The sequence below is a fragment of the Schistocerca americana genome, chromosome 8 (assembly GCF_021461395.2).
Source record: "Schistocerca americana isolate TAMUIC-IGC-003095 chromosome 8, iqSchAmer2.1, whole genome shotgun sequence".
In the NCBI taxonomy this organism is placed as follows: domain Eukaryota; kingdom Metazoa; phylum Arthropoda; class Insecta; order Orthoptera; family Acrididae; genus Schistocerca; species Schistocerca americana.
The window spans coordinates 208,030,248-208,050,588 of NC_060126.1; the positions used below are offsets into that span (position 1 = coordinate 208,030,248).

A 20,341-nucleotide genomic window follows, 5' to 3' on the forward strand; every position below is an offset into this window, starting at 1 on the left:
CGTATATGTAGTGTTTCTCTTGGAGCTGGATTACACAAAAATTTGGCACAGTGTATACCTTCCTCATCCCTACAAGTATTGTTCCTGTCTCTGTCCGCTTCCTTCTATCTGTCGTACTCTCTTTACCAGAATTTTCTCAAATGAGACAAGAAAGTATCTACTATAATTTTGACATAATTTCCTGCAACCCTTCTTGAAAAATGGCGCTATGATGCTATTCGTTTCTCTTTCATGTGACACAGTCTCAGATTTTAGCACGTCATATGTGGCACAGTATGAGGTGGTCTCTGTTTATCTGCCACGCGAAGAGTAAAAATGCTGACGCATGTTTCAGTGGTAGCGGTGGATTCGGTTCGTGTGTGCGAACTGTCGCCGTCCACCGTGGAATTCACGACACGCCAGAAGATCCCGCGCCCTCCCAACGCCTTCATGATCTTCGCCAACGAATGGCGCAAGAAACTGGCTGTCAACTACCCGCGCGAGAGCAACAAGGACATCAGCGTCCGGTGAGTGCCTTACCAACTTGACGATTTTTTTTCAGCGGAAACAGAGGGACTTCGAGCCTACTGTTGCATCTACAGGGTGGCGCACGGAATGTGTTACCAATTGTTTCTTTCACAATTTACGACGCACATCCTGCTCGGATCTCTACAGCAGTACCAGCAGAGCTTGGAAAAACAAATGAGTTACGAAATGACGTGTAAGTCACGATACTGCCGCTATGAGACTAGTAAGCAGCAATGGCTGACGATGGAAGACTGACGACACAGCAACGATCGGCAATTGTGTTACTTTTTCATGAAACGAAAAGCCTTGTTGTGACTCAGAGGCGTTTTCGACAACAGTTTAACACATGATGGGTCCCTTGCAAGAAGACCATCCACAGGTTTACGATAAATTTGTACAGGAAGGAACAGTATTGGAAGCGAAGCGACATCGGCCTAAGCCTGTTTTTTCACCGGAGAATATTGAAAGGGTGTGAGTTGCTGTACAGAGAAGTCCCGGGAAATCTTGTAGAAAGGCAGCAGTGCAACTGGGAATATCCAGACGCTCCATTCAACGCGTTCTTAAAAGTGGCCTCCATATGTACCCATACAAGATGACCTGTGCACAGAAGCTTACAGAGGAACACAAGCGGCAGAGACTACTGTTTGCTCAGTGGGCGGAGGATAGGGAAGAAACTCTCAACAACGTTTGATTTTCAGACGAGGCGCATTTTCATTTATACGGTGTGGTTAACAACAAAATTTACGCATTTGGGCCACTGAAAACCCACAAGTGCTTCATGAACAACATTATGCTCCGAGGATTACAGCGTGGGCAGTAATTTCCAGTCACGGACTTATTGGACCCTTTTCTTTGAAGAAACTGTGAACAGCGAGCATTATTTGAGCATGCTTCGCAATAGCTTCATTCCACATCTTCTTGTTACTGCCTTGCCCTTCAACACGCAGTGGTTCATGCAAGATGGAGCAAGGCCACATACTGCAAACACTGTGTTGGAGTTTTTGCACGAGCATTTCGACATGCGGATCATTTCACTCAGGTTTCCAGGTAGCTTCAGTGACTGACAAATTTGGCCCCCCAATAGTCCAGACCTCAATCCATGTGACTTTTTTCTTTGGGGGTACCTAAAGGAAAAAAATTTCCCGAAACGTCCACGTGATTTAATGGAGCTCAGAAGACTTATTCTTCAAGCTTGCAGTGAAATTACGGAAGACATGTGCCGTAGGGTAATCACTAACTTCAGTGTTCGTTTCAAGGAAGTTAGGAAACGAAATGGTGGACATTCTGAGCATGTGCTGAGTTAGAACAAATCTCCATGAAAACAAAATGGTAACACATTTCGTGCGCCACCCTGTAAATAGGGCGCCAATGGTCTTACCTAGCTCAATACACCAGTTGTCGTCTCGTCACCGATGTCGGGCGTGGCGAGTACTTGGGTAGATAACAGCCCGAGTAAACCACGTGCCGCTGGGGTTGGTGCTGTTAAGTTTCTGAACGCCAATCTTTGTGTCAATGTTCTGAAGTAGATTCCAAACCCACCCACAGTGTCTCATGAAGTGAGGGCATTTTGACATTTTCGAGTGTGATCCGTCTGTCGAATGTGGACGTGAAGCTCGGCTGCGTCCCTGGAGCTATTCTGGAAGAGTAAACTGTATGTGGACACAGTGTTTCATCCTCTCCCTTCTCATAATCATCCAACGCAAACGTAACACCACACTTTCACGCACCCATTACAGTCACCTACATTTACCAGATACACTAAACACACAATTCTTGCTCTTCGCGAAGAAAAGGTGCCATCGCGAAGGACAGAAAAACATAATTAAGCGGCTGGACATGCCCTTAGGAGTTTTAGCAGCAGCTGTGAAAGTTACAGTTTCCCTTATCCTATTGTAGTTGAACATCTAATGAAATTTATTAGCAGCTGGTGGGGTATACTTTTTGTAACGGCCGGAAACATCGTTTACAATAATTTCATCAGCTCATGAAGAGCGTGAAATTAGTTGACAGCTATCTGAAAAGACACGCTTCTCTTGGTCTTTATTTTAATGTTTTTTCTGAGAACATTCCAGCTCAGTTGAAAACGTTTGAGAAAATAGTAAAAATAAATATTAAAAACGCCTTGTCCCTTCAGTAGTTTCTCTCTGTCTGTTTGTTATGTACCTCACTCGACCCACTACTCTGATTTCATCGTTTTCTTTCAATTTATTTATTCTCTTTCGTTGTGAAGCTAAATTCGCTTCTCGCTCCTCGTCTGTTTCATTTCTTTGCTTTTCTTTCTATTTCATTATTTTGAATCACCATTGCTAATATTTCCTCCTCTTTTACGTTCGGCATCGTATTAAATGTTAATAAAAAATGGTTCAAATGGCTCTGAGCACTATGGGACTCAACTGCTGTGGTCATAAGTCCCCTAGAACTTAGAACTACTTAAACCTAACTAACCTAAGGACAGCACATAACACCCAGCCATCACGAGGCAGAGAAAATCCCTGACCCCGCCGGGAATCGAACCCGGGTGGGGGAAGCGAGAACGCTACCGCACGACCACGGGATGCGGGCATTAAATGTTAATATCATACACTAAAATTCCGCTTAATACGCAGTCCCTAACCTTCAGCACTTCACTATGTGAGGTAACGGGCGAGTTGTGGCGCCCTGAAAATATTCTAAGTTCGCATGGCCGCTCGGCCAACCGGATCCGGCAGCAAAGACGTGGTGGCGAACGTCAGCCGGACGAGAGGGGTAGCCCCAGAGCATGGTCCAGCAGAGTGACTGGTGACGCTGTGTCAATGAAAGAAACTTGTACGCCAAGATGGCGCACTTTGTGAAACCATCATGGCAGACATTTCAAAGTTCGTATAGAAATTAATAGTAGTCAGATGAATCATGATACCTCTAAAAGAAACATGTAAATTACTATTATTTGCATGACGATTCTGATGGTGTAAACAGATTTTCAATATCTTTATTAGTTTAAAGTTTAGTATGTGACGGTAAATTATACAAGTAACATCCAGCAACGAATTTCCAAAACCTGAACGGTTCATCCGATTTCGTCGATCTACGTGTCTATAGAAAGCTATTAGTGTAAACCTAAACAGGTGTAAATTACAGGCATGTAACTTGAATAGTACACGAGTTCTTAGAGGTCAAAGTGGCCGATTACTATCGATCGCGTCGGGCCATAAGAACTCCACAGTTACACGAAAAAACGGTAGCAGCATGCTTATAAATATATTTATTCATTTATGTCTTTGTTTATATCCGATATATGCTATTCATGAAGAAATTGGTTAAATATTTACTGTGTTTTAGAAAACACAGAGACATTAGGCTGTTGGCCTACCTTTTGTTCTATTCCTTTGATATATCTTTATTTAATTTGTTTATGTATCTAATAATGTGTTTTAAAGCGTGTTTATGGGCCACCCGCAGGAATATTATTTAATTTCAAGTTATTTAAATGTAAATCCAGTATTTCGTACGTGTTTTAATATGTTTGTGAGTGTACGTGAGCATCGTTTCCGGAGAGGACTCTGGCAGTGCGGGAGTTCTGGACAGTACGGGACAGCACACGGAAAGTGCTGGGCGCGACGGACGCACAGTCGCGGGGACTTGGAGAGTGGAGTGGTCTGCGCATGGTCGCGGCAGATAGAAATACTTCGGAGTGTCGACTTGTGCACTTGTGAGATTTCCGTGGCCTCTACTGCGAAGACGTAGTGTGCGCTTAGAAGTGAATATTTCGCGAGCTATGTTGTTCATAGTTAATTACGTGCAGTAGGACTCTATTGTTTCCCGGTTATTCAACTTATATTTTATTTAATTGCTGGACCATCAACACTAATAAGTGTTTTGCAGAAATATACCGCATTCTCAAAAGTACTTCTACTATCGTACTCATCATTTAAAGTCGTTAAGATAGTACCTACAGATTTTATTTAATTGCAATTTTTCATTTATAAATTTACGTTTCTTTCATAACTCGCAATTGCTGAGTGATAGAAACCTTCGACCATTCGATTCATGTGTGCATTCCTATTGTATACTGTAGACTCAGCAGTATTTGGCCTGAAATGCAGCAACTACGTATCCCAGTCCCTAGGCAACGATCCAGCCAAAACTTTCAATATTTTAACGTTGAGTCGGAGGGTGCGTAGTTATTTGAAAGCCCGCAACCTTCACTAAAATTTGTTTCACTTTTCCTTGATACACTGTAATCATTTCCATAAGTACTGTACACTGATGCATGTGTCTCGTCACCTCCTATATACAGGTTGTCCCAAGAGAAATGGTGAATATTCAGGGATACGACAGGAACGATCATTCGAAGCAAAACAGACTAGTAAACATGGATTCTTCAAAGGCATACCTAAGAGCAGTACACACGTATTCATCTTCGATATTGTTAAAAAAAACCTCTTCTGCTGCAAGCTTTTTGCATCCAATATTTTGGGAGGAGGCAATATGAACCAAAACAAGAAAAGATATCTAATGAACACGATTTATAAATGTATACCTTAAGAACTTCAGCGGAAGAGCTGTATTTCGCAGTAGCAAAGATGAACAACTGCTCATAGCTCTTGAGATGTGCACTTTAGACCACATGTTTCCTATACATTTTTATATTTTTTTAGTTGATACAGCCACCTTTCAAAATATGAAAAATAAAGAGCTTGTGGTAGAGGAGATCTGTCTCACACAATCGAGGATGAAGAAGTGCTCATATCCCCAAAGGTAAGCAGTTTGAATCGCCTGTTTACTAGACTTTTTGCTTCGAATGATCGTACCTGTCATATTCCTGAATGTTGACCGTACCTCCTGGCACGCTCTATACACAACTGGAACTATCCCCAAAACACGATAATGGGACATTTGAGAACGCTGTCGAACATTCTCCAACATTCAGACTAGTCTCAACCCCTTCACCACTCGATTCCCAGGTGCTTTACTGTCTTGCCATAAGGAGTCTGTTGGTGCAATGTCATCTTTTGACATCCACAGCCCCGAACCTAATCTCTGCAGTTCCAAATCTAAACCTTCTTCATGGATGGGTTATGGAGTGTTACCATAGCATATTGTTGCCTTTTAACATGTTTATTGATTTGGTTTCTTGTTAGTCCATGGTCGTAGTGTCTTACAACATGCGTTATTAATTTAAAGCAAGATTACAGATCAGAAATTGTGTTACGGTTTGAGTTTCGTAGGATGAGATAGATTATAATTTTTGTTGTTTCATGATGAATCTGACGCTGCAGTATGATAAGCTTTTTTGTCACGATTTCTACCATTGCACTTCCCCCATAAAATTGATTATTGTGTCTTGTGCATATCCTTCACACCACAGTAAAAAAAAATTAATGAGATGTCATAGCAGGATAATGATAGATTCTGTAAGGGAAGAGTTATAAATCGGTTTGTGTTTTAAGTTTGCTTGAAGTACTTCAGGTCAGAATTTTATTTGTTTTTTCAACAAGCAATGTGTCAGCTAACTATTATTCTGATTGAGGTGTTGGTCGGCTTGAATGGATAGTGCAATTAACAATCTTTCTGAAGGTAGTTATAATAACAACACATAATTATAGTGAGCTAACTAATCAGGAACTGTACAGATGGGCAACGTGTGGCTTTAATGCCTACAAATGGAGTCATGAAGCCTCAGATTTATTACACGTTTTATAGGTCCACTCAACTGCGTGTCTAAAAGGGTACCAACCTTACAAATCTCTTATGACACAGCTGTTGTGGAAACCTGTTTTGAGATGACAGTCAAATACAGTCACATTGGGAGCAGCATAACTTGATCATCTTGTTTTTTCCCCATGTTTGTGCATTTCATCCGTCTCCACACAGTCATTATGTGGACCCCTGTTAGTTATGGAGAGCGTTGTAAGTATTTTATTGATACTGATTAACTGAGACGATTAAATTCCATTAAAGTTTATTGAATATAGTTTGGAATACTGATATTTCTAAATTGTAAAATAAATGCTTGTGAGGCTTTATTGTGATAAACATGGAACCTTGCTAAAACAAGTACAAGAAGTAGAAAACATGTAACAAGTTGTTTTATGTCATTATTTCGCTTTGAAGTTAGGTAATATACGTATAAGAATATCATTTTAAGGACACTAAGAGCCGAAGAATGCGATATCATATTGGTGAAAAATAGAAGAAAGATATTACCCTAAAGCGTAACAAATTGTGGACAGTATCCAGAATGTAACTTTCTGGTAGGCGAGTAATACTTTGACTCTGACGTAAAAAGTAATATAAAGTTACTAACTTCGGCCGTAACTTAATATAGTTGAGGAACGGAACAATAGCGATGGATGCCACGCGTAAGTCGAAAACACAATTTCGCGTGAGCTCCTTTCTGAGTTGAAAGTACCTCCGAACTTGAAGGAAAGAGAGGGGTGGGGTTCAACATCTCGTCGACTTTGAGGTCGTTAGAGATTTAGCAAATGGTTCAAATGGCTCTGAGCACTATGGGACTTAACATCTATGGTCATCAGTCCCCTAGAACTTAGAACTACTTAAACCTAAGGACATCACGCAACACCCAGTCATCACGAGGCGGAGAGGAGATTTAGCACAAACTAGTGTTGTAGGGAATCGAATGTGACCTTTTTGCAGGAATTATCCCGACATTCGCTCGCAGTAATTTAGGAAACCTGTTGGAAACAGAAACTAATTCACCTTGACAGATGGTTAACTGAACTCTGTTGATTGCGTATGTCTATGTGGATCAGTCATTATTACTTTCAGAAAAGCTTGTGTTCCGTAAGTATTATGGAAACCAGTAATTTACGTTTCATGCATGGTGGAGACCTAATTGACTGCATAGTGTGTCCACTCTCATTCCATTTCTAAAGTAGTGAGGATGCTCCTTTGCCCGTTAAAACTCAGGTAGTAGCAAATGCTAAAGCTCTAGTAATTACGATGAAAGAAACGGCTTACAAATTCGGCTAGAATCGTTTCGGTGAAACATGAGTGTAGTAATTCGTAGTGGCCGTATTACAATCTATCGTTTTATCATTGCTGCTACTCGTGTGATGGATTTCCTCCAAGATCAATGTTGACACTGTGGTAACTCTTAAAAATATAGGACATAAAAGAGTTACTGCAGTTGTGTTTCCAAAGTTTTTACGACGTTTCCTATAAAAATTTACCAGTAGCTATTACGAGGTGAAGTTCGTTTATTTAAGACTTATAATTAGCGACTTTTACTTTGTAGTGTATGAGCGTATTTATATCAGGATTTTGCCGGCCGAAGTGGCCGTGCGGTTAAAGGCGCTGCAGTCTGGAACCGCAAGACCGCTACGGACGCAGGTTCGAATCCTGCCTCGGGCATGGATGTTTGTGGTGTCCTTAGGTTAGTTAGGTTTAACTAGTTCTAAGTTCTAGGGGACTAATGACCTGAGCAGTTGAGTCCCATAGTGCTCAGAGCCATTTGAACCATTTTATATCAGGATTTTCCCCACATCGTTCCTATTTTGTATACCATCACTATTGATCCATAATGCTCATTTGCCGAAAAATGGTTGGTTCATTGATTTGGGGGAGGCATCCAAAACAGCGAGGTCATCAGTCCCATCGGAATAAGGAAAGGTGGAGAAGGAAGTCGGGTGTGCTCTTTCAAAGGAATTATCCCGACATTTACCTGAAGCGATTAAAGGAAATCACGTAAAACATAAATCAGGATGGCCGGACGCGAATTTGAACCGTCGTCCTCCTGAATACGCGTCCAGTTTGGTAACAGCTGCGCCACCTCCGTCGGTCTGAAAAATGGCACAGTTCAGGAAAAATTAGTGTTAATTTTATATTTTAAGACCATCTGGATTACAACAAATTAGCAAGTACGTTTGACATGAAATACCCTGGAGTAAAGGAACTGGAAGTAGACAAGTATCCGTATGAATTACGAATACTGATGTGTTGGCCCGTCTCTTATAGAAAAAATCCACTAAAAACAGAAGCCGATCTGCTGAAAGCTGCCTCAGTTCAGCGATCGAAAATGCCAAAGTGATGTAGTGAGGTGGCTGCTGAACAAGGTTCATTTTCAGAATACAGTGACTGGTTTGTTATAAAATAAATAAATCGTAGTAAACAAAAAAATATCATCAACCATATTCAAAATAACCTCCAGTCACTGTAACACACTTGTAGTAACGTATGTAAAGACTCTAGCAACAATCATCGAAGTCTTTTTATTGAAATTTTTTCGAGTGTACAGGTTCCACACTTTAAGATTTCTGAAAAACTTTGATGGATGTAGGTAGCTGTGTACTGCGTTGATGATAGCTGCCTGCACTACGGTGGATCGAACTGTTAGCACAAGTTCTCATCTGCAATGATGATAATTTGCAGAAGACAGGCGTCAGACAGAATTATCAGTGAAATCCTCTGCAGTCATTCACTTTGAATGCCTGTTTATCTAACAGTTTGTAAGTGATACAAACTTTGTTAATACCCAGTTCCTCTTCCTAAAGTGTGAGGAACAAACGCAAATTTTTTCGGAAGTTTTTGACAAGATCTTATGGGACCAAACTGCTTAAGTCATCGGTCCCTAAGCTTACACACTACTTAATCTAACTTAAACTAACTTACGCTAAGGACAACACACACACTCATGCCCGAGGGAGGACTCGAACCTCCGACGGGAGGAGCCGCGCGAACCGTGAACGAACGCCCCAGTCCACGCGGCTACTCCACGCTGCAAGAACAAAAGGAAAGTATCCTCAAACAGAAGTTTGGTTCCAACGGGATGGGGATTTACTAGGGATAGTTCTGTTGGAGCTCGTATGCAGTTTCTTCCTCCGATCTTTAAACCTAGCCAGCCAGTTGTTGAGGAACTGTAAAGTTTAATTTCATGATCTTGTTACCACGCTACAGCTTGACGTTTTTCATATGACTAAATCATTGCCGGACGTGAAATAAGCGATAACTGAAAATTTCCGAGCGATGTTGAGTACAAACTTGAATATTGACAGAGAGTGCGTGTGCAGCGCTGTAGTCTTGTAACGGAGAGGTCACTGATTCGCTTCTTGTTAGACGCACTCTGTTTTTATTTGAATTGTGCATTTATTATCATTTCGAAATATTAATTAACAAATATTAATCCAAATTTGTAATAAAAATTACATCATTCTGTTTTAATTGCTAATAGCATGAAAATCTAAGTATTCATAACAGATTACAGTTTGGTACAAAAATTCGAAATGTCATATTGCTGTCTGATACAATCATAAACAGGATGTTCAAAGCCTTTTGGGTCAAACTGAAACAGGTGACAGTGGGTCCGAAAACGATTATATTAAGGTAGGGAACCAATGGGCCAACGTCCTTGCCGCAGTGGTAGCATCGGTTCTCGTCAAATTACTGAAGTTAAGCGCCGTCAGGCTGGGCTAGTATTTGGATGGGTGACACCCGGTTGCCGAGGGCTGTTGGTGAGAGGGGTGCACTCAGCCCTTGTGAGACAAACTGAGGAGCTACTTCGTTGAGAAGTGGCGGCTCCGATCTCGTAAACTGACATTCGTGCTGACCACATGCACTTCCATCTCCCCATCTGAGAATGAGACGACGGCCGGTCGATAATGTTGGACCTTCACGGCCTGTTCGGGCGGGACCTAATGGTTGTATATTTATTATGTTGTGGACATACAACACAGCATACGCCACGTAACAACAACGTAGCTCAGACTAATTGTTCAAACTGACGACCGCCAGTCTCAATTCATGCGTGGCAACGGCGCATGACGTTCTGCTGCACTCTCTCAATGATCCCTGAACCAGAAGACAGGCAGCTTGGACCGTAACAAGTCGGTCTTCATCCGTATCTTTTTGGCTTCATACACCGGCGTCTTGTAGCCTCGGGGGGAAAAGTTCAGAGGTGTGAGATCGGACGACCGCCGTGGCCACGGGACAGGACCTCCCACTTCCAATCCAACGATGAGAGTACGTGTTATTCCGGTGCTAGCGAACATTAGCATCGAAGTGGCCTGGTGTACCGTCGTGTTGAAACCACATCGATTCGCGGAAAAAAGATATTATGATATTGACAGAGTGCACGTGTATAGCGTTGTAGTTTTGTTACCGCAAGGTCACTGGTTCGATTCTCGTTGGACAAACTCTACTTTTATTTGCATTTTGCATTTATTATCATGTTGAAATATTAATTAACAAATATTAATCCAAATTTATAATAAAAATTACGTCATTCCGTTTTAATTGCTAATCGCATGAAAATCTAAGTATTCATAATACTGTCTCAAAGAACAGTGGCAGCACATCTCGCAGGAACACCTTGGAACGTGGACCAGTAGAGGCAGCAAATAAGGTTTCATACCACACTTTCTTGGTAATTTATGGTAATCCAGAGGGACTTAAAGTATAAAATTAATACAATTTTTTTCTCAACTTTGCCATTTTCCAACTGTTTCATTTCTCCGTAAACGAACGTTATGGATCAATAGTGATGCTGCTCAAAATGAGAACGATGTGGGGGAAATCCTGATATAAATACGCTGACAGTTGAAATTAAAAGTTACTAATTATAAGTAACAAATAAACGAACTTCACATCATAGTCACCACTGCCTAAATTTTTATGGAAAATGGCGTGAAAACCATTTTTGTACTGTATTTTTAACTGTTAGCACAGTGTCAATATTGACCTTGGAGGAAATCCATCACACGAGTAGCAGCAACGATAAAAGATTCTAATACGACCATTACAGATTAGCACAGTAGTGTTTCATCGAAACAATTCAAGTCGAATGTGTGAGCCGTTTCTTTCCTCGTACTTACTAGAACTTAAGCATCTATTAATATCAGAGTTTTAACAGACAGAGGAGCATCCTCATTACTTTTGAAATGCAACGAGAGTGGATACACCATGACGTCAATCAGGTCTCCACCGTCTATGAAACGTTAATTATATGTTGCCACAATACTTAAGGAAGAGAAACTTTACTCAAAACAATAATGACTGACACACACACACACACAAGTTCAGTTAACCATCTGTCGAGACGAATTAGAGTTTGTTTCCCACAGATTTCCTGAATTACTTTGAGCGAATGTCGGGATAATTCTTGCAGAAGGGTCACACTCGATTCCCTACAACACTAGTTTGAGCTAAATCGCTAACGACCTTAAAGATAATACATTGACAAGAGAGTCGTGCCTGGTGGCCACCGATGTGGTCGGTGCGGGGATTGCCCTCACTCCAGACGTGGATGTAGCGGTTGTTTAAAACATCACTACGGGTGAATGAAGTCTCATCCGTGAACAACACAAACTACAAAGTTCGGAACTACAACACTGTGGTGGACAAACCATTTACGAAAGTGAACGTGGGGCTCAAAATCCATTGCTCTCAGTGCTTGCACACGATCTTTATGATGGGGGTGTAATACATGTTCCACCAGTACTCTCCTCGCTGCATTCTGCGAAGTGTGCATTTGACGGGCAAGTTGACGGGTGCTTATTGCTAGGTGATGGGCAGTGCAACCTAAGTCTGGTGTTTGGATGTGTCATGGCGGGAATCTTGGCCGGTTCTCTGTGGTGCGAACGACCCCGCCACTCGTAAGTTGGCATCCACGGAGATAAAATTCTTCCGATTAGGATAACCCCCGTTGGAGCACTGCATCCTGCCGCACCGTACGTTAAATGCATGTGTGCCAACTTTCGTGATGAGTAACTTTCCATTTTTTGACTACGCGTGGTGCACTGTACACAGTAACACGCCTCACCACTAACACATCACAAGCTGTCTGATGCAATGGACAACTGACATCAGGTGATAGTGGTGTGCGTTTGGTACAGGCTAAGGCGCCGGTGCGGTCGTCACACGACACATGCTATGAGCTAAATTATGTACATCAAGTCTGTTTGGTGGTCAGGGGTGACGCTGTTTTTCACCTGCTGCCTGTTTCAGTTTACAATAGACACCCAGGATTTTTGCGAGAGTGAAGCAGAACTGTATACGCCATCCCAATACATGCATTGATACTGGTAGTCGTCGCTTTGAACAGTTACTGTGTACTTTTTCGTTATGTGGTGTACGCTGTGTATGTGCATAACACAGTAAATACGCATTTCCGACCATTAGTTTCCTATTTTGATGTAATCTGTTGTGGGCCCACTATCCCCTGTTTCAATTTTACCCAAAAGCTGTATACGTAAGGGACTTCAAAAAGTAATAAATGATCGTATGGCGTCAGTGGCCGGAAATTTGGCCGCCAAGTGCAAGACTTATATTGGGCGACTTGCGCGTCGACAATGTGGATGAAATGATGAAGAGGATAGCACAACACTCAGTCGCTGAGGGGAGAAAATCTCCCACCCTAGCCGGGAATCGAACCCGGGGCTCCGTGGGTAGCATTCCAACGCGCTGACCTTTTTATTTTTTAAATCTCATTTTTGTTCGCTTTCGTTCGTTGCATCTGCTCGGGGCGGGCGTCGTTAGACACCCGTTTTAAGTTTGTTGTTGATCGATTAACTCAATTTTTTTTATTACAGAGGGCAGCTAACCCTCTGACCGAACACGCTGAGCCACCGTGCCGGCAGCAGTTCAGCTATTGGGGCGGATTCTGCTGCCGTACAGGTAACACATAACCGGATGTGAGTGTAGTGACGTAGTAGCCGGAAACGTACTCAAACGGGGCAACAGTACGATTCTTGTGGGCAAAACGTCTAAATTGCCCACAGATTTAGTGTGATTGGTATATGGACCAATGCAATATCGCGTCCAACCGCAGTGAAATTGTGTCAAAGATTTTACCGAGGCTGCACAGACGTGGATGTTGCTGATCAGGAAGGAAAGACATCGACATCGACCACAGACGAGAGGCTCCAGGCAATTTTTACGGCAAGTTCAAATAACTGCTGGGGGAAAGAGACTTTCCAACGACGAGGCTGTGCGCCCAGCGCTTTCCGAAGGGCACCGCTGCCAAGCACCGGTTTTCTGTTGTCAAAGAATAAAAGAATTGGTGGAACATTCAGACTTTTGTTTACAGAGACTTGGCGACTTTGTTGCAAAATAGTGTCATGCAAATGTGTCAGTGTCATGTGTAGTGAAGTATTCGATAACATGTATTTGATCTGCCATACTAATTATTAATTATTTTTTGAGGTCCCCTCGAATGAATAAACTGTTTTAGATGTTATGCTTACATATTCATTCGTAAAGAGTAGAAAGAAAAAGGATTTTATTTTCTATTTGTTGTTTCATATTGTTATATTAAATTTTAGTTCATTATGAATACTCACATTTTCTTGCAATTGGTAATTAAAAATAAAGATGAAAGATGTTGCTTTCATTAGAAAATTATGAGTATATCTTTGATAATTAATCATTCAATTTGATAATAAAATAGAATTATAATAAGTAAAGTAGTCATCAGTCCGAAGATTGTTTTGAATACCACAGTGTTACACTAGGTACTGTCCTGTTGGAGGTGGTATGCCGTTGCCTTCCTCCGACCTTTGAGCTGACGTAACCCAGGCAGACAAGAGGGGACCTACAGTTTAACGTGGATTCCGAACCACGGTGCTGTTCGGCAGTTTTCAGATCAACAAAAATTGCCCAGAGGGGAAAGAAGTGGCAAGTGATAGATAAAAACGCTAGGACTGACTGGGGATCGAACAAGACCTTTGCATTTGTAGTCAGGCTTTACCATTGAGCAATAGAACTTAAAAAATAGAATTTCTCCGATAACAAGACTCGAATGATATGCACGCACCAAAGGCATCTCTTGTAAAAAACTCGAATTATTTATTCGTAACAGCCCTCGAATCTTAAAGTCCTCGAAGTCAATTTACAGCAAATAGAACTCTCTGACCGTATTTGAGTGAAAAATGGCCCACATCCCTATTTCAAGAAATAGTTGTATTTGTGAAATAATTTTTAACCGCTTCAGTCATTCTTTACTAATATTTATTAGTACGATCCGTTTCAGTAGCATGCTGCCATCATCAGGTGCATTACATTGATCTGAAGTATCTAGAGTATTATCTTTTGGATGTGCCAGTGAGATTAGGTCACTCACTTTAATCATTTTTGCTGGAAATTTGTCTGACACACAAAGCGTAGTAATAAACATATCATTTTCCCTAAACACTTTCACATTCAGATGTTTACATCATTTATTTCTTAAATTCAGAACATGGTCACAAAGCTTAAATAATTCCATAAACATGAATGAAGTATAGTTATATTTATTTTAAAATAACGCATGCCACTGTGGTTTAGTATTGTTGTTGTTGTGGTCTTCAGTCGAGACTGGTTTGATACAGCTCTCCATGTTACTCTGCCCTGTGCAAGCCTCTTCATCTCCAAGTAACTACTGCAACCTGTATCCTTCTGAATCTCCTTACTGTATTCAGCTCTTGGTCTCCTTCTACGATTTTTTCCTTCCACGCTTCCCTGCAATACAAAGTTGGTAATCCCTTAATGCCTCAAAACTTGCCCTACCCACCGATCCCTTCTTCTAATCAAGTTGTGCCACAAATTCCTCTTCTCCCCAGTTCTGTTCAGTACTTTCTCATTAGTTACGTGATCTACCCGTCTAATCTACAGCAGTCTTCTGTAGCACCACATTTCGAAAACTCCTATTCTCATCTTGTCTAAACGATTTATCATCCATGTTTCACTTCCACACAGGGTTACACATGATACAAATACTTTCAAAAGTGACTGAAACCTATACTCGATGTCAACAAATTTCTCTTCTTCAGAAACGCTTTCTTTGTCATAGCCAGTCTACATTTTATGTCCCCAGTCTTCATTTTATGCGCTCGCTACTTCAACAATCACCAGTTGTTTTGCTTACCATATAGCAAAACTCATTAGGGTCATTCCACGTGAAGTGTCCTAGGGCTCCGAGCTCAGCCATCTTCAATTTTGATGAATTTTGTACAGTTTGTATCTGAGGGCCGTACGTGAACTTATGCAGAGTTTCAGGGCTCACCTGTAACTTGGTTGAGGTGCTGGAGCCACTTTTGTGAAGAGCACTTTTACCGAGACTGAAAAGTCGCGAAGAAATCTTCAAGTTCGGCATTCCACTGTTCCTAATGTAAAAGAGCTAGACTCTTGCTTCTGGGTATAGTCGTACAACTTTTTGTGCCCTACACAAAAATGATGGAAGTAGAGTTCGGAAAACAATGCATTTGGCATAATCACAGTTCAAAGTGGGCGACAGATCATGTCGCGAGAAATTTTCCCCATACTTTAACAAGGCGTATGTAGTGGAGAAAGTGCGCTATGTACCTGGTTTTTTGCCAAACTGCTGTCTGTCTGGGTGTTTAGTAATCACAAATTTGGGCCTGGCTTGTGTGTTGAATAATCGTGCTACCATCCTGTAAATTGACTAAAAAACATGAATGTATCAAAATATACCCGAGTTCAAAGTCATGTGTCTCAAAATGGACACCTGTCACATTACATTCATTAACACTATTCAATAGAGCACGTTTCATTCTATTAGAAAAACTTGTTTTCGTTTTGGCGTCTCTTTGGGTAAGGTGCAAAAATTGCGCCATAAATTTGAAATTTTCTTGATTATGTCTGCAGTGTTTAAATATTTATTCCGCTGTTTATTTGGTGATTTGAAACCTGTCTGTGACAGGTTAATTGCTAAATTTAACTATTTAACTGTACTAGAGACTGCTACATATTTTTTGTGAAGCTGAATGTTTATTAAATTTATTTGCTACATAATTTTTGTGAAGCTGAATACTTATTAAATTTATTTCTTTTCTTTATTTAGGAATCCACAATTTTATTTTAGTGCCTGAAGCATATCAAGTTGTTGCTAAAACTTGATACCCTCCAAACCTATTATGCCAAACTACTTTTCAGGGTGTATTTTACCCCTTAAAAGTAAAACTAGGCGCAAACAAAAAAATAACGTATTACATTATTTTGACCCTCTACACATCCGCCAACTTTTATCAAGATCGTTTATTGATGATTGGTAGTGTTCCATTGTACGTCATGGTTTGTTCTCTTAATAATCTGAACAGTTCTCAGGTGCCTTGTTTCGACGTAGGTCTTTCAGTGCTCTGTCGAATTCTTTTCGCAATATTGTATCTCCTATCTCATCTCCATCTGCTTCTTCTTCTTCTTCTTGTCTCTCCATAGAATTGTTTTCAAGTTTGTTCCCTTTGTACAGCCCTAATACATGTCCTTTCAGTTTTCAGCTTTCTCTTCTTTGCTTAGTACCGGCCTACCTTGATATTCGTACAGATGCATCTCTTTTCTCCAAAGAATTATTTAATTTCTCGTAGGTGCCATCTATCTTTCTGATATTCACGTATGCTTCGCTGCATTCTATCGAATTTTTCATTCTCTTATCCCCTTGCCTAGAAGTAAGGTAAATATCACAAGAAAGAGACCAGCACCTCAAAAGCTTGGTATCCACTGGATGGGTACATTTTTACGGTTCGCCTGTACTCCAACTCTCTTCCTTTATGTAGGCTTGGGACTGGCAACAGCATCTACTGAACTACTCAATCCACCCAGTTTGGATTTCGCTTGAAGTATTTTGTGGCGCCATCCTCATCACCTGCTATGCGGAAAACTGTCGGCTTTTGACACATCAAATGATTTTTGGCGTTCATTGTTTTCTCGGGATCATTTGGTATTTTGTAATTCAGGGAACGTTTGAATCTAGCATCGATCCGTAGCGTGGCTAAAAAGCATTACTATCTAAATTACTTACGGCGAGTTTCTCCGTGTTACAGGCTCGGTGCAATGTGGAAATCAATGACCAAGGCCGACAAGGACCAGTACTTCGCCCAAGCTAGGCAAGTGGACGCTGAACACAAGCGGAAGTACCCGAGTGAGTACACACTTCCATTATATAATATTTCACAGCTTTTCCGTAGTGGGGCTGGGTAACATGGCCATTCAGATTGCGTTCCTTACAATTCAAGTATGTATTTTAGATACTGGTGCCCAGTCTTATCGTTTTAACAGCGTAGCACTGCTGTTAATGGAGTACGTGACTTGGAATTCACCGGTATTTGAGATGTTATTTAAGTAATCTGGTAAGACTTTTCTGACGAGTATTTTGAAGGAAACTTGTTTGCCGTTGATCTACTTCGAGAAATGTTGACTTGGATCTCGCTACAGTACCCGTTTATTTATATGTTCAATGAAACACGCAGTTACTGTTAGCTATTTTAAATGTTGACTCTGCCCGTAGAACAAAACCGTTAACGTCTCCATGCTCCAATATAACAACTCTGAAGTTACTCAGTTCAAGAAAGTAACTCTTTGACATTTTAACGATTCCGGGATCAAGTGGCGAAAATCAAAGTATATCAATGTTTTGTCGTTGATGATACACTAATAAAATCCAGAGATTCCGTTGATGTTTAATATAGAAATCAGGTATCGTAATTATTCACAAGATCTGTAGTAGCGTTAACGATTGCCGGGTAGAGTGTTAGAAATTAGTGTGTTAATTTTTTGTCTTTGAAGATAAGCTAATCATATACACTGCCTTCGTCGATGCTTGATTTAGAAGTTCGCAATCGGAATTTTTCACAAGATCTGTATTTGGAGTCATCAGACTGTGTCAACGACTGCAGAGTAAATTGGCCGAAATCAATGCATGTTAATTGTTTGCCCCTGAAGATTCGCTAAGCAAATCCACGGCTTACGTTGATTTTTGGGTTGAGTGGACCAGCGGCCGTCTTGGAGAAACTGGAACAGGGAGGAAATCCCATCCCCCATCTGGGATGAACCTACGACCACCGGGACTGGAGTCTAGCACTCTACACGTTTCACCATCACAGCTACAAATGTGACATATTATGTATGCATCGTGAATTTGATTACACGATTGATGATTAACCACAGGAAATAGTCATAACCACTCTTCTTCTAGGATCCTGCCGATTCTACAGCCGACTGGGTTTCTCAGGCTTGCCTGTCAGAGTGTGCGCTCCACCTCTAATGATCTCAATGATTATGAAACGTGGCACTATAGCTTCCCTCTCCCTCTCTTCCGTGGGTCAGCCATTCTCATAACCATATCAATGGCCCAATTTCAAGCACAGAAACCTTTGCTTCTCGTAGGCCTCGTCTCTATGAGCGTGACGTCACAACCGTTTCCGTTTGTAACATTGCGGGAAAATATTGCGAATTGTGATTTGAGAAGCGTTACTTTCAAGTAAATTTCCTTTTACGCAAGATGAATTACATTACATGTGAGAATGTGAGATGAATTTCGTAAATCACGGAGCGTTAGACTCTCATTCAAAACTTAACACTGAGGACTAACCACTCGAAAAAATATATTTTGATTCGTGTTTGATATATCTCAAAGGGTGACGAACCCTAAAAAAGGACCAAATTTTAATGTTAATTTTCATATTTATTTTAGTTCTTTCAAAGATTACAAATTATGCAATAACGATGACAAAAAGTGTTATTATCCTTAAAAAAAAGTGTGAAGCGATTTCCCGAGCAACTGCTCACATAGTTGGCTTTTCCATGGAAAGGAAGTAGTGCTCAACGGGACTTGTTCTCAGCAGGCAACCGAAGAAATGTTAGGTGCACGGACTGAAATTTGTAATCGTGCTTGTCGGAAATATTCAACTGCTGCAGTTTAAGCTGTGTTTGTAAGACTGCCTATCACGCCCTCGGAAGTACCAGGAAAATATTTTTGTCAATCTATTATATGTGAAAGCTTTTCTTGTAAGTATGCTGTATGTATTTTAATTTAAACCATTAACTTTTACTATTTGTGTGTTCGCGCTACTTCCGTAATCGATTTTGTATTTTGCAGTTAAGTGGCATGTTTGAAGCATAGAAATGCTGTCTCCGTTGCATACAGTGAGAAGCAGACTTGATGTCGGCAAAGGTGGTTCGCCAATTTTTTCACTTGCATCTAGGTTAAACAACGTAACAGACGCTCCAGTATATTGACACTCTACCACACAAGCGGCTTGTAGTCAAATTGCGTGCTTGTGGAGTATTGTCTGAGTTATGTCACTGGATTTGTGATTTCCTGTCAGAGAGGTCACAGTTCGTAGTAATTGCCGGAAAGTCATAGAGTAAAACAGAAGTGATTTCTGGCGTTCCACAAGGTAGTGTTATAGGCCCTTTGCTGTTCCTTATGTATATAAACAATTTGGAAGACAATGTGAGCAGCCGTCTTAGGTTTTTTGCAGACGACGCTGTCGTTTATCGACTAATAAAGTCATCAGAAGATCAAAACAAATTGCAAAACGATTTAGAAAAGATATCTGAATGGTGCGAAAATTGGCAGTTGACCCTAAATAACAAAAAGTTTGAGGTCATCCACATGAGTGCTAAAAGAAATTCGTTAAACTTCGGTTACACGCTAAATCAGTCTAATCTAAAAGCCGTAAATTCAACTAAATACCTAGGAATTACAATTACGAATAACTTAAATTGAAAGGAACACACAGAAAATGTTGTGGGGAAAGCTAACCAAAGACTGCGTTTCATTGGCCGGACATCATGTTACACATCTACTAAGGAGACTGCCTACACTACGCTTGTCCGTCCTCTTTTAGAATACTGCTGCGCGGTGTGGGATCCTTACCAGATAGGACTGACGGAGTACAGCAAAAAAGTTCAAAGAGGGACAGCACGTTTTGTATTAACGCGAAATATGGGAGAGAGTGTCACAGAAATGATACAGGATTTGGGCTGGACATCATTAAAAGAAAGGCGTTTTTCGTTGCGACGGAATCTTCTCACGAGATTCCAATCACCAACTTTCTCCTCAGAGTGCGAAAATATTTTGTTGACATCGATCTACATAGGGTGAAACGATCACCTCGATAAAATA

General features: G+C 41.0%; 1 protein-coding gene across 1 annotated transcript; it reads left to right on the plus strand.

Moving 5' to 3' along the window:
• The first annotated feature begins 315 nt into the window (after window positions 1-315).
• LOC124545672 (sex-determining region Y protein-like) lies at window positions 316-18,035 on the plus strand. Its single transcript, XM_047124618.1, has 3 exons — window positions 316-506; window positions 17,256-17,353; window positions 17,998-18,035. Exons 1-3 carry the CDS (start codon window positions 316-318, stop codon window positions 18,033-18,035), a joined length of 327 nt encoding a protein of 108 aa, XP_046980574.1.
• The last annotated feature ends 2,306 nt before the right edge of the window (window positions 18,036-20,341 follow it).

What these genes read in the sequence shown, in the direction of transcription:
- LOC124545672 (XM_047124618.1), top strand. Translation starts at nt 316, where the DNA reads ATGCTGACGCATGTTTCAGTGGTAGCGGTGGATTCGGTTCGTGTGTGC. An exon ending in AACAAGGACATCAGCGTCCG is followed by an intron (nt 507 to 17,255) that starts GTGAGTGCCTTA and finishes TCCGTGTTACAG; the next exon opens with GCTCGGTGCAATGTGGAAAT. An exon ending in ACACAAGCGGAAGTACCCGA is followed by an intron (nt 17,354 to 17,997) that starts GTGAGTACACAC and finishes TTGTCTTTGAAG; the next exon opens with ATAAGCTAATCATATACACT.